The sequence below is a fragment of the Mauremys mutica genome, chromosome 6 (assembly GCF_020497125.1).
Source record: "Mauremys mutica isolate MM-2020 ecotype Southern chromosome 6, ASM2049712v1, whole genome shotgun sequence".
Classification (NCBI taxonomy): domain Eukaryota; kingdom Metazoa; phylum Chordata; order Testudines; family Geoemydidae; genus Mauremys; species Mauremys mutica.
In genome coordinates this window covers 119,367,939-119,380,572 of record NC_059077.1, presented here as the reverse complement: position 1 = coordinate 119,380,572, position 12,634 = coordinate 119,367,939, and the positions used below count along the sequence as shown (strand labels likewise).

The 12,634-nt window shown below is 48.4% G+C and overlaps 1 protein-coding gene across 1 annotated transcript; it reads left to right on the top strand.

The window, feature by feature from the left end:
- Positions 1-416: 416 nt before the first annotated feature.
- Positions 417-12,634, top strand: GRHPR (glyoxylate and hydroxypyruvate reductase). The gene is made up of 9 exons (XM_045021261.1): positions 417-574; positions 4,151-4,281; positions 5,340-5,412; positions 5,923-6,039; positions 6,463-6,551; positions 8,179-8,283; positions 9,327-9,462; positions 10,348-10,478; positions 12,340-12,634. The coding sequence occupies exons 1-9, from the start codon at positions 510-512 to the stop codon at positions 12,459-12,461; spliced, it is 969 nt and encodes a 322-aa protein (XP_044877196.1). The 5' UTR covers positions 417-509; the 3' UTR covers positions 12,462-12,634.

Here is a 12,634-nt window from a genome sequence, read left to right as displayed (position 1 = left end):
CCTTTCCCTTTCCTAAAACAGGCTGGAGCAGTCGCTCCATGCATGGCTCGCCAGCCTGCAGTTCTCAGCGTCCCACGGCGCTTCCTTTGATCATTCTGAAGCGGGGCGTCACACCCTTCCAGCCACGCCTTTGGCGGGCTCGTCGCTTTCATTTACTATGAACCGTCCAGGGATGCATCTTAATGAGCTTCCCCTCGGGGGGAGGGGAGGGGAGGGGAGGGGAGGAAATCTTTGACAACAGCAAAGAGAATTTGGATGGAAGTCCCCCCAAAACAGCTCTTCCCCGGGGGGCTGCTCCCGTCCAGCCTCGCCGCTTCCTGCCTGTGATCCGAGCGTGCATCACGCGATCCCGACAGAGGCAAAGGCCCCACAGATCCCTCCCTCCAAACCACCCGCCGGCGGCTCCTGGCTCCACGCAGGCGGGGAAGGAGACGCCGCTGGCGGGGAGAGGACGCGGGGGGCGCGGCCCAGGATAAGTCGGGGCGGGCCAGCGCGGCGGCTGCGGGCTGATGCAGGTGTTTGTCACCCGGCGGATCCCCCGCGAGGGGCTGGCGGCCCTGAGCCAGGCTGGCGTGTAAGCGATGGCTGCAGGCGGCGGGGCCCGGTCCCGGTTCCCCCCCCGGGCGGGGGTCTGCAGGCGGCGGGGCCCGGGCCCGGTTTCCCCCCCCCCCGGGCGGGGGGGCTGCAAGCGGCGGGGCCTGGGCCCGGTTTCCCCCCCCCCCCCGGGCGGGGGGGCTGCAAGCGGCGGGGCCTGGGCCCGGTTTCCCCCCCCCCCCGGGCGGGGGGGCTGCAAGCGGCGGGGCCCGGGCCCTGTTCCCACTCCCCGGGCGGGGGCCGCAGAGACAGGCGGGTGCTGGGCTCCCCCCACGTGCGGCCGCCCCGGGAGCCCGCCGGGCCCGTTCGCAGCAGGCGGGTTCGGTGGCCGGGCGGGTTCCCGGCGGGGGGGCCGGTGGGACTCTGCGGGGGCAGGTTGGGGTTGGAGGCCAGACTCGGGGCTCGATCCTTAGCGGTGCTGAGCAGCCCCGGCCCCGCTGGGAGGCCCGAGCAGCGCCTGGGCGGGGTGGCAGCCTGGGCACCCAGAATTAGCCGCTGCTTCTGGAAAGGCAGGTCCCAGGCCTGTGTCCCGAGGGCCGAGGGGTCCTTCACCAACGCCAGTGACTGGCTGGGGTCCTGTTCCCATTGCTGAGACCAACAGCAGGGTCGGGGAGGGATAGCTCAGTGGTTCCAGCATTGGCCTGCTAAACCCAGGGTTGCGAGTTCAATCCTTGAGGGGGCCATTTGGGGTTGGGTCCTGCTTTGAGCAGGGGGTAGGACTAGATACCTCCTCAGGTCCCTTCCAACCCTGATATTCTATGAACACCTTGGCAAATGGTCCTTGTTTTGTGTTTTGACATGGTGCGCAGCAACGCCAGTCATGGCCCCTGGTGCTGGGTGCTGTACAAACACCGCACAGAAAGACGCCTCTGTCCCCAGGTGCTGCCGGCCTAAGGATAAGAACCTTCTGCTGCTGCATCCACCAGGGAAATTAAGGTTTTGGGTACAAATGTTGTTGCTGATTTCATCACTTGTCACTCTGCAGGTTTACTACAGTTGCACGTTCAAAGACAGAGACCCAGCCCTGAAGAGTTTACAGCCTATTTCAGACATAGAGTGATTGTCTAGCCTGCGCTGCGGCGTGTTCTGTGCCCCATGGGGCAAGGGGCAGGTGTTTAGAACGTGGATTGTTGTGGTGCCACCTATTTTACAGCAGTTCCATTTCTGACCCTTTCCATGACAAACTTTTTGATGCTCAGAGGTGTTTGTAGATGGGTGGTGGTTTCTTTTTTCTTGTAACTGATCCATCCGAGGCTGAGGCCTGGGGGACCGAGAGCTGGTGTCTATTTACAAGGAAAGAAACAAACTGCTGCGCTCTTCTTGTCTTAGGCACGTCTGAAAATATTGTCCTTTGAAGCCTCTAAGTCCCACTGACTTTCAGTAGGATTTGGGCTCCTAAATCACTTAGACCCCCAGATCCACAGAGATAGACGCCTAACTCCCCTTGATGTTGGGATTTGTGGCACTTTTGAAAAATTTTCCCAGAACCCCTCTTTCCCTTCCTGTGACTTGAAAAGACTTTGCTTTTTAAAAAAAAAATAAAAATGCAGAAATATTTTGTAAGCCATTGATCTCCGATGCTGGTTGGTGCCTTTGATTCCAAGAAGCAAAAGTTAAAATAACAATAACTATGCTGTGCATAGAATGTAGCCAGCTAAGGTCCCAATTCCAATTGTGTAAACACTTATGTATATCCTTAATTTTATGCACCTGGCTAAACCAGTTGACATCAGTGGAATTACTCATATGCATAAAATTAAGGCCATGCCTATGTGTTGGTAGGATCAGGGCCTAAGTTTTGCAACAGGGAGATCAATGGGAGCAGATGGAGGCCTGTTATGTGTCCTCCCTCCCTCTCTCTGGCTATGGGTTACTTGAATTTTTTAACCTTAGTTTGATATTGTACATTATCCTTAGAACAGCAGTTTTTTAACTATCTTTGGCCTTCCGGTACTTCCCAGGCAAAACATTCAGAAACCAAACCTGTGTTTCTATTAAAAGTTGTTTTCCTAACTACGGCTCACTTCCCTCCCCTCCCCCATTATTTTGTCTGTGCAAAGCCAAAGGACAAACAGTGCCTTAAAAGAATTAACCCCCCCGACCCCCAGCTCTGGTGTAGCTGCCACTGGATTTCCCTTCTCCTGGTGCACAGGTCCTGACAGCTCAGCGTTGTTTCATGCATTGAATGTGCTAAAATGAGTTATGTTGTGTTTTGTGCCCGTGTTTGTTCTTTAAGAAAACCAGCAACTTTCACATATTGCAAAATGCCAATTACTGGCGTTACGGAAATGCAATGACCTTCCCCCAACACACGCACGCTAGTGCATGGGCAGTGAGTGGTTGTGTGGTGTCTTTGTTTAAATTGGCATTCCAGGCCTTCTGTAAAGTGGTAGGCCCCCAAATCGATTGCAGTAATGTGTTCCCAGAACGTTGTTGGGGCACCGCAGGCTGCCTGAGAGCAGTAGAAAACCACCCCCTTAAAATGAAAGGAGCAAATCGACCAGCATCCAAACCAAGGCCTTCAGAAAGGAGTGGGCAATGAGGTCTGTGTGATTATGGGGCTGGCTAGGGGTGCAGACTGCCCTGGGTGACCTCGGAAAAGTCGCTTAGTCTGTCCGTGACTCAGTTTTCCCATCTGTAAAACGGCAATGATAATACTTCCCTGCCTCGCCTCATGGGGGTGCTGTGAAGATAAATTCATTGCTGATTAGTAGGTGCTCAGATATTCCAGTGATGGGGGAGCCATATAAGAACCTAGAGAGGCCAAGTGCCACCCAGGAAAAGTTTCCGTTGCTATTTAAAAGTGTGGAAAGATGAACTGGGGGCAAAGGTTAAGGGAAAGCCAGTTCCGCCCCTGAGGACTCTCCACAGTAAGGGCCGCTGATGCAGTCCTGCGGGGGGGGGGGTCCCTGAACCACGGGTCACTTCTGAGCACAGAGACCATCCAGGCTGAGGCTCAAGGGGAAGTTCCTGACCTGCCCTAGTGTCTGTACTATTTGAAGCTTTAAACAACAAGTTTGCCCCGTTAGGCAGCCCGTGCAAAGCCCACCAGACCCATAGGCAGTGATTCCCAGCTGATGCAGGCTCGAGGCAAGGTTTGGACAAGCTGAAAGTGATGCCAGAGCTCAGGTGGTGTTCCAAGCAAGCAGCGTACGCGTATTGTCAGATCATTGCAAGACTAATGTTCTTTGCTCTATGCGTGAAGAGATCCTGCCATTATTCTTCCTCCTTCCGCTGCTGCGGTTGTTGAAAGAAGGCGACGGACCTTTCGTGTGCCAGTTCACAGGTGGCTTGCATGTGCTACACAGGACATCATGTGGCTGTATTTTTAGTAACTGTGTGCCACCGTCCTGGGCTGTGAAAGGGAAATCCACAAGGGAGGAAAGGAGGGAATCCTAATCTGCCTGCCTAAAATAAGAGCGTTTCTCTCACTCCGTTTTGCTGACTTCCCTTGGCAAACACAGTACGAATACCTGGGGCAATACGCAGCACTGGCTTGAAGAGGGCCTCTTTCTCGTGCTTTAATGTGATTTGTGACTCTCATGTATCCTTGTAGCTGCAGCATCCAGCAATGGGATTCGGATGAACCTATCCCGCGGTCAGAATTGCTGGCGGGGGTGGCCGGGAAGCATGGTCTGCTCTGTCTCTTGTCTGACCGGATAGACAAAGAGGTCCTCGATGCAGCAGGTGGGTATGGACGGCGGCTCTCTTGTGAATGGCTCATCGAAAAAAGAGAGGACATACAGAATTGGATCTTTGCTGCCCGGATCTCTGTCCCGGTGTCTCGCCCTCACAGCCCCTGAGAAGCGGATTGGCTGACCCTTCCTTTGCTGACATGCATTAATACGAATCCTCCACTTCAATTCCACCTCACACTGTCCCTCCATCATGGCAGCACGGAGTTGTAAGACACAAAGAGATGTGTCTAGGTCCCTGGTATCCGCTGGCCGGAAATTCAGGATCCAGTGAAGCTCATTAGCCAGAATTCACTGTCAGTCCCTTTTGGGTGTGTGGTTTTTTTCCCCTGCAAGAAGAAACTTCTCAGCCTAGCGCAGTGTTCCCCAGAAAATGACCACTAAAGAATGACTTGTGCCCATCCCAGTCAAAGAGAAGAAGCTAGGAATATAGATGCAGCATCTTTAAAGAGACTTTTCCTTAGCTAAAGGGACACTGTCAACTTTCTTTGATGTTTTTGGCATTTAAAAAAAATCCTATTTCTGGCAAATCCTCCTGATTTTGGTTTCAATTCCTTTAAAAGTTATAAGGGATTTTCTGCTTCCCTTCCCAGTTAATGTTTACAAGGTGTCTTGTAAAAAATCTGTTCTAGTCCAGCAGAAGTTACGAGCTTGATGCAGAAATGTCTGGGCGATGTTCCCTGGCCTGTGTTAACATGAGATCAGCTCAGATGGCCATAATGGTCACTCTGGCCTAACTCTGTGAAATCTCAGTGAAGGAGAAAACTGACCAGCTGTGAAGGGGAAACAGTGAAACTGACTATGCACAAAACACTGTCAAATGTCTAGAGTCAGCTGCCTGAAAAAGTAGTATTTCGGTTTTGCTGACTTCCTTCAGTGTCAGCCCTGTTAGGTTTTTCTGGTCATTAGAATAGATTCCAAAGATTCAGACAGTTACAAGCCGGTAATTGTAAGACATTTTTATCCTTTCATTTTTCCATTGTTCTGTTGTTGTGTTTCGTTCTTTTTAAGCTCTGTAGGTTCTGAGGGTTCTGTCTTCATGTTTTGCAGGGTCCAACCTTAAAGTAATCAGCACGTTGTCTGTGGGTGTTGACCATCTGGCTCTAGAAGAAATTAAAAAGCGGTATTGTTTGCTCCTTTGTGTGCTAACTCTTAACTATGGAAGGCATTTGCTTCTGCTATTTGCTGTGTCCCCTGCCATTCTCTTGGGTGCAAGAAATGGAGAACTGTTAATTGAGAGAAACCAGCTGGAACAGAGGATGGGTCGGCTTGGGGGTAAGGCATTGCACTGGGACTCGGGGGAAACGTTGGTTCGGTTCCCAGTTCTACCACAGGCCCTAGATAGCTTTTAAAACGTGACCCTCAGTCTCTCTCTGTGCCTCAGTTCCCTGTCTGTACAGTGGGGATAAGAGTACTGCCCGAGCTCCCAGCGGGGTTGTGAGATCGATGATTGATTCATTATTATTTGCTTGGTGCTCCGATAATACGGTAATAGAGGAACCTGTGTGGGGAAAAAATGCCCAGCAGAATGAAGTGTAATACAAACAGGATTTCGTCCACATGTAAACAAACGCGCAAACTAGCATTTCACATCTTAACACTTGGGGACCGAAATGCTGTGTCTGAATTGCAGTGGAATCCGTGTGGGATACACCCCGGACATCCTGACGGACGCCACGGCCGAGCTCTCGGTAGCTTTGCTCTTAGCTACGTGTCGCAGGCTGCCAGAGGCAGTGGAGGAAGTGAAGAAGTGAGTATTTACAATTTAGGGCTGGCTTCTGAGCTGTGCGACGTCAGTGAGAGTCTGGAGTAACTCCACAGACTGTGTGCGTGATCAGTCCTGGACCCAATTACAAGGACGTTGGGGCTATGGCCAGAGTACACTGCACAAAGGGGCTGTGAGGAGTGGAACAAAAGTTAGATCAGTCTTGAGGCTGCTCTAAATAACGCTAAAGGTGACTTAAAGCAGGAACATTATAGAGCCCGTCACTTCATGCTAGCACCATTCAGACCTGTTCATTTCTGTTTCTAGGGTGCTAAATCATTTCCACCGGTATGTGACACTGGGGTTGTGAAGTATTTGTGCCATTCGTCGGGTCCATATCCAGACTCCAAGCCAGCCTGGAAAATGGAATCAGTCTAACATCTGTTTGTATTTCACTTCCTTTTGTAGTGGTGGTTGGACAACATGGAAGCCTCTGTGGATGTGTGGGTACGGGCTGTCCGGTAGCACTGTAGGAATCATAGGGCTGGGAAGAATAGGTGAGTGTATTGTATTGTGTAGAGATATACTAGTATTTATCTCCCAATAATGGGAGCACTGTTGACTGACATAGCAATGTGTGTGTAAGATACCATTTTCCAAAAGAAGACACTTCACTGCACGCACCCCTCCCTCTGGGGAGGGGATGAGAGAGAAGATACAGGCCATCTGTCGTTACTTAGTGCACTAGTGGAAGGTGCTCAGATACCGTGGTGATGAGCATGGTACAACTACCTGCATAGAATAGAATGGTTGATTAAAATAATGAACTCAGTGATCAGTAAGAAGATGTTTAGCTCTCCAGTGTGTACTCTCTGTAGCTTTAATATTTTCCTCAGTTTTACTACGGCCAGAAACTTTCTTCTCTTTGCCTCTGTTTTTTGTGTGCATGTGAACTTGTGTCTAGCCCTCTTTCCTGCAGGGAACAACCCATGACTCAGGTGTTCTCTTTCTTGTTAGTTAGAGAATCGATGAATCCTGGATGTAACTTTCAGCCCTTATGTTCACTCAGGCTTTTGCTGAGCAGACATTTATGCTCTCACCCGTTAGGTGGGGAGTTCACAAGTTACTTCATTCTTTGGTTATGCTAACAGTTTTGTGTTTAACTTTGCCCCGTTGTAGCGGTGCCGGGCACATTCACAGAAATTGCAAAATAAATAGAGAACTGTAAAGGACAAAAAATTCTGAGGACTTTCAAACCAGTGGCTGATGGGACACTCACCCATTCACCTGCCCTTCCAGGAGCCAGAGGCTGACTGAGCAGGAATCCATCTCTCCATCCTACTAATCAGCGTGCGATTGCAATCAGGCTTAGACCTTAAGCTGTAAAACATTCACATTTCCACCTTATCGGGCTCCTAAAGCAAACTGGACTTTCTCTTGCTTTATTTCAGTTAAACAAATATCCCAAAGTCCATGGTGCCATGGGAGTGCTGACTTGTCTGTTAGCTTGTGGAGTTGGTCAATGGATTTTTTTTTTCCTTCCTTAAATTTTCTCTCTAAATCTGAAGTGACATTTTGATGTCCCATCATTCCCTTTACTGCAACCACCTTACCAATCGAAAATTCATTCACTTCCCACGGAGTGAATGAGAGCATGTTGCCTCCAAAATGAATGTGAAACCTCCAGGGACGATCCTAACTGGTGCAGTCAGAGTAGTCTCTTAATGAAAGTGGCAGGTTTCATTGCAGTTGAGTGAACAGTGGATGCATTCTGTGGCCTTGTCGAAAAATGCAGGAGTAATACACTTGGTTTTGGGCTGTCAGATTGCAGGGTTAGTGGTTTACTTCCTGCAGTGCATGATCTAAGGCTAGGTCTACATTGGGGGAGTCGACCTAAGATACGCCAACTTCAGCTACGCGAATAGTATTGCTGAAGTCAGCGTATCTTAGGTCGATTTACCTGGCCATGAGGACGGCAGCGAGTCAACCGCTGTCGCTCCCCCATCGACTCCGCTTCCGCCTCTCGCCAATGTGGAGTTCCGGAGTCGACGGCAGAGTGATCGGGGATCGATTTTTTATTGCGTCTACACTAGATGCGATAAATCGATCCCCGATAGATCCAGGGCGGGTAGTGTAGACGTACCCTTAGTGTGCAGAGACGTGACTGTTTCTTCTTGTTTTTAGGACAGGCAGTGGCGCGCCGTTTAAAGCCATTTGGGGTCAAGAAATTTTTGTATACAGGAAGTCACCCAAAACCAGAGAGCGCCGTGGAGTTTCAAGCCGACTTTGGTAAGAGACATAAATGAAACTGGAAAGACAGCTCTGGAAAGAAAATTTCCTTTGTAAGAGCAGAATAACAAACAGTACAAATGAGTTGATGCAGGGAAGATCTTGTCCTCGGGTGTGGTGATTGGAAACTTGAAGGCTTCCTCAAGCGCAGTGTGTGGAGCCTTAATAATAATTCAGCACCGCTAGAGTGGCTGGTGTTTGAGTGTAGAGCGCAAACACATTTAGTATGTTGTTGATTGAAAGTGGTGACGATGTCATGAGTGAAATCTGGCCCTCACTGACTTCAGGGGGCCAAGATTTCATCCCAGACCTCTTTGAAATAACTGGCAACTCCCAAATGAGACTCCCTTCATATATAGTCACATTTACATCAAATATTTGTTTTCCTTCCTATAATAATACCCATGCTCTGTACTGTGCCTTTCTGCATGTTCAAACTCATTGGTAGACTTTGTCCTGCAAAGTCCTAAGCTGTTGCCCAGCTGTGACTTGCGTTTGGAAAATAAACGGTTCCAAAAAAATCAATTTCTATTGGGGTCAATCTTTTGGTTTGTAAATCCAGTGAACTCTACCTATTCCTCTCCACCCATCCTTGGGTGAAAGCTGAAAGAGTTGTCAAATCTGTCTTCAGGCCTTACAGAACTTCTAAATGTTTAAAATATTATGGTAATATTTTGCTAACTAATATGTGCCACCCCTGAAATGCACAATGCAGCCACCTCTGGGGTGAAAGACTGACTTGCTAAGCATGGGTGAATTTCCTCTTTTGGTTGATGAAACCTTGTCTATTTTTTTTTTAAAAAGGTCCTTTAAAATATGGCACCTTGTTCATATGTTTTATTTTGTTTGGGTTTGGTAACCCAGTCATGGGGTGAGATTAGCAAGGTCTTCCTGAAGCAGAAGTCCTTCACTGATGACTCTTTAATGGACATTGGGTAGTTCCCAAACTAGTTAAAATAAACGAGACCCATCCTTGCTGCCCCCCCACCCCCCATCACCTCCCCCCGGAAACTCATGATGTGTTTTTCGTTTTTTTCCCCCAGTCCCACTCGCCAAGCTAGCAGAGGAGTCAGACTTCGTTGTTGTTACCTGTTCCTTAACTCCTGACACGAAAGGAATGTGCAACAAGGATTTCTTCAGCCAAATGAAGAAAACGTCTGTGTTCATCAACACAAGCAGGTGAAAATCTTCACTGTCATCTTAAACAAGACTAGATTGTGGTGAAAAAGGAAAAGCAGGTGATATTCAGATAACTGATATACGGGTGTTACGGATGTCAAGGGATTGCGCTGAAATTGCCATAGGGGGCAAGTACTGGCTTGTGGCACCAACTCTGAGCTTGGGCTTGCTAGCCTTGTAGCTTGGCCTGTTGCGACTGTCTTTTAAACGGATGCTGTATATTAATGTACACCAGAAAGCAACTTTTCTCCCCCTTAGGGTGGAGTCCAGTGAATATCATGGGATTATTGCCGCTCTAAAAGCTGCAAAGTGGGCGCCATCTTGGATTCTCTCTTTAATGGGAGGAAGTGGCTGTGGCCGTTCTCCATGGTGGAAAAGCTTTGTGTTGGTGGTGATAATCAAACGGCCTTTCTCCCAGGAAGGGGTACGCGGGCTGTCAACATGGAAGATAGGAGCTGCATGGGAATTGGCCAGATGCTACGGTCCCATCTACATGGATGTTACAGCTGAGAGTTAAAACTGTGCTTAAACACAGTTCAAATGATGTGTGCCCAAATGGGGTTCGAATGCAATGGGACACCACAGCCAGGTTTGTACCTGGGTACAGTGACTGTTACAATAACCCGTTGCAGAGCATCGAGAGAGCAGTTAAGCAGAACCTGCTTGTTAGTGGTGTGAACAACGGGCACAAAGTGACATACAGAGCTGACTATTCCTGCCTAAGGCTGATGGGGCAAACGCTCAGGCAGGTGAGTCGTTCCACTGAAGCCAGTAGGACGACTCGAGTGTGTAAAGTTAAGCACGTGGCAGTGTTTGTGTCCCATGCTTCTCTGGCTTACTAGTAACAATACCTAGCTCTTGTATAGCTTAAACTGTGTTTCTTAGGGGAGCGGTGGTGAACCAGGAAGACCTGTACCAGGCTTTGGTTAGTGGCCAGATTGTAGCTGCTGGTCTGGATGTCACAACCCCAGAGCCGCTGCCTACAGACAACCCTTTCCTTTCCCTGAAGAATTGTGGTAAGCCACCGTCTTTGCTAACAGCAACTGTTTGCACCTTCTCGTACATTCCACTTCCTGCATTTCTGATGGGGAGGCAGTGGCTTCCAGTGGCTAGAGCAGGGGGCTCATGTAGTTCTTGCTATTCTGTTTGCCACACTGATCTGACGAGGAATTTCAGTCCTGGGGAGCTTGGCATGGTTCGTGTCTAGGAAGGGTTTAATATGAGGGGCTAATGAGTCACAGGCAGGGAAAGCCAAACCATATGTGCTTAAGTAAGCTGCCCGTAGCACTGAGCCACAGCAAGGCAGTGTGATAGAGGGACATTGAGGAGGGAAAACCTTGTCAGCTGAGTGTGTTACTTAAATTCAGGGCAAATTTTAATGAATTCAAATAGATTTGCTCATTTGCAAACATCTCACTGACTGATCTCAGTATTCCATCCACTGTGAACTTACACCCCATTTCAGCAAGGGACTTAAGCACATTGCCTGGCTTTGAGCACGAGTAGTCTCCTTAACGTCAATGGATTGGGACCGTACTGCTCAGATACCAAGGTGATGAGCATGTTAGCAGAGCTGTCAAGCCAATAAAAAAAATTAATCACGATTAATCGTGTGATTAAAGGGATAATAGAATACCATTTATTGAAATATTTGTGGATGTTTTCTAAATTTTCAAGTATATTGATTTCAGTTACAACACGGACTAGAAAGTGTACCATGCTCACTTTATATTTCTTTTTTATTATAAATATTTGCACTGTAAAAAACAAAAGAAATAGTATTTTTTAATTCACCTAATACAAGCAGGGGACCTGAGTTAGTGAACCAGGAAGACCCTTCCAGTCCTGTGTTCTTGTCAAACAGTGAGATGTTAGATTGGGTCTGTTTAGTCTGGAGAAGAGAAGACTGAGAGAGGACATAACTGTTGTTACAAGGACAAGGGAAAAAAATTGTTCTTCTGAACCTCTGAGGATAGAAGCAGCCGCAATGGGCTTAAATTGCAACAAGGGCGGTTTAGATTGGACATTTGGAAAAAGTTCCTCACTGTCGGGGCGGTTAAGCACTGGAATAAATTGCCCAGGGGGTGGTGGAATCTCCATCATTGGGGATTTTTAAGAGCAGGTTGGACAAACACCTGTCAGGGATGGTCTAGATAATACTTAGCCCTGCCATGAGTGTAGGGGACTGGTCTAGATAACTTGTTGAGGTCCCTTCCAGTCCTATGATTTTATGTTAGGAACAAGAGGTCCTAACAATGATGAATGGGGAAGAAGGGAATGCCCCATTAGTTGTAAAGAGGTAGCTTTTATACTACATAAAGGGTACAAGATCACAAATACTTTCCATCTCCCCTTTAAAAGCATTAAGCTTTAAAATGTATTATTAATTTCATTGACAGAGCTGCTCAGATACCAAACCCATCTGGCATGTAGCTGTGACACCAACAAAAGCAAGGACACTCTGGAGTTGGTTTTCACTCTCTCTGACTGGAAACTCCTTGCTCTTCTGTTCACTGGTGAAGCTACAGCCAGCACTGCCAATAGACCATAGTTTGTGGAGCTGATGTAATTCTGGAAACCTGGGGTGAAATCCTGGCCCCATTGAAGTCAGAGGGAAAACTGCCATTGGCATCAGTGAGGCCAGGATTTCACCAATGGTGACTAGGATAAAGCCACCAAACTCTTCTCCCAAATTACTCCCATAGCTGGCGCATTAGCTCAGCTGAACTTCTCAGACCCATCCCACATGGAGACTAGTTACAGAGACGTGGCATAAGAGAGCTACCATAAAATGAAAGTGTACATGCTAGAGTAACAAGCATACTGCTTTGGTGCACAGACCAATCTCTGAAATATGTCTTCTCTCCCCCCGTATAGTGATTTTGCCTCACATTGGAAGTGCTACCTATGCCACCAGAAGCGCCATGTCTGTGCTGTCCGCTAACAACCTCCTGGCTGGCTTGAAAGGGGAAAGTATGCCAAGTGAATTCCAGCTGTGAAGAGAAGAGAATCCCAAGAACATCGCTGGCTAGGCCAGGTCATACCTTAAAAATGACCATTTTCTCTTAGCCCAGAGAAGCAGAATAGATCCTGACTCATTCCTGCTGTAAAGTTGGTGTATGTGTCTCTGTCGTTCTGCAAGTAGAACTTATTAAACCAGGCTTGAGTAACA

Bases quoted from the DNA above. Each gene is read 5' to 3' on its own strand.
- GRHPR (XM_045021261.1), top strand. From the start codon at position 510: ATGCAGGTGTTTGTCACCCGGCGGATCCCCCGCGAGGGGCTGGCGGCC. The intron at 6,040-6,462 runs GTGAGTATTTAC...TTCCTTTTGTAG, and splicing joins GCAGTGGAGGAAGTGAAGAA to TGGTGGTTGGACAACATGGA. The intron at 6,552-8,178 runs GTGAGTGTATTG...TCTTGTTTTTAG, and splicing joins CATAGGGCTGGGAAGAATAG to GACAGGCAGTGGCGCGCCGT.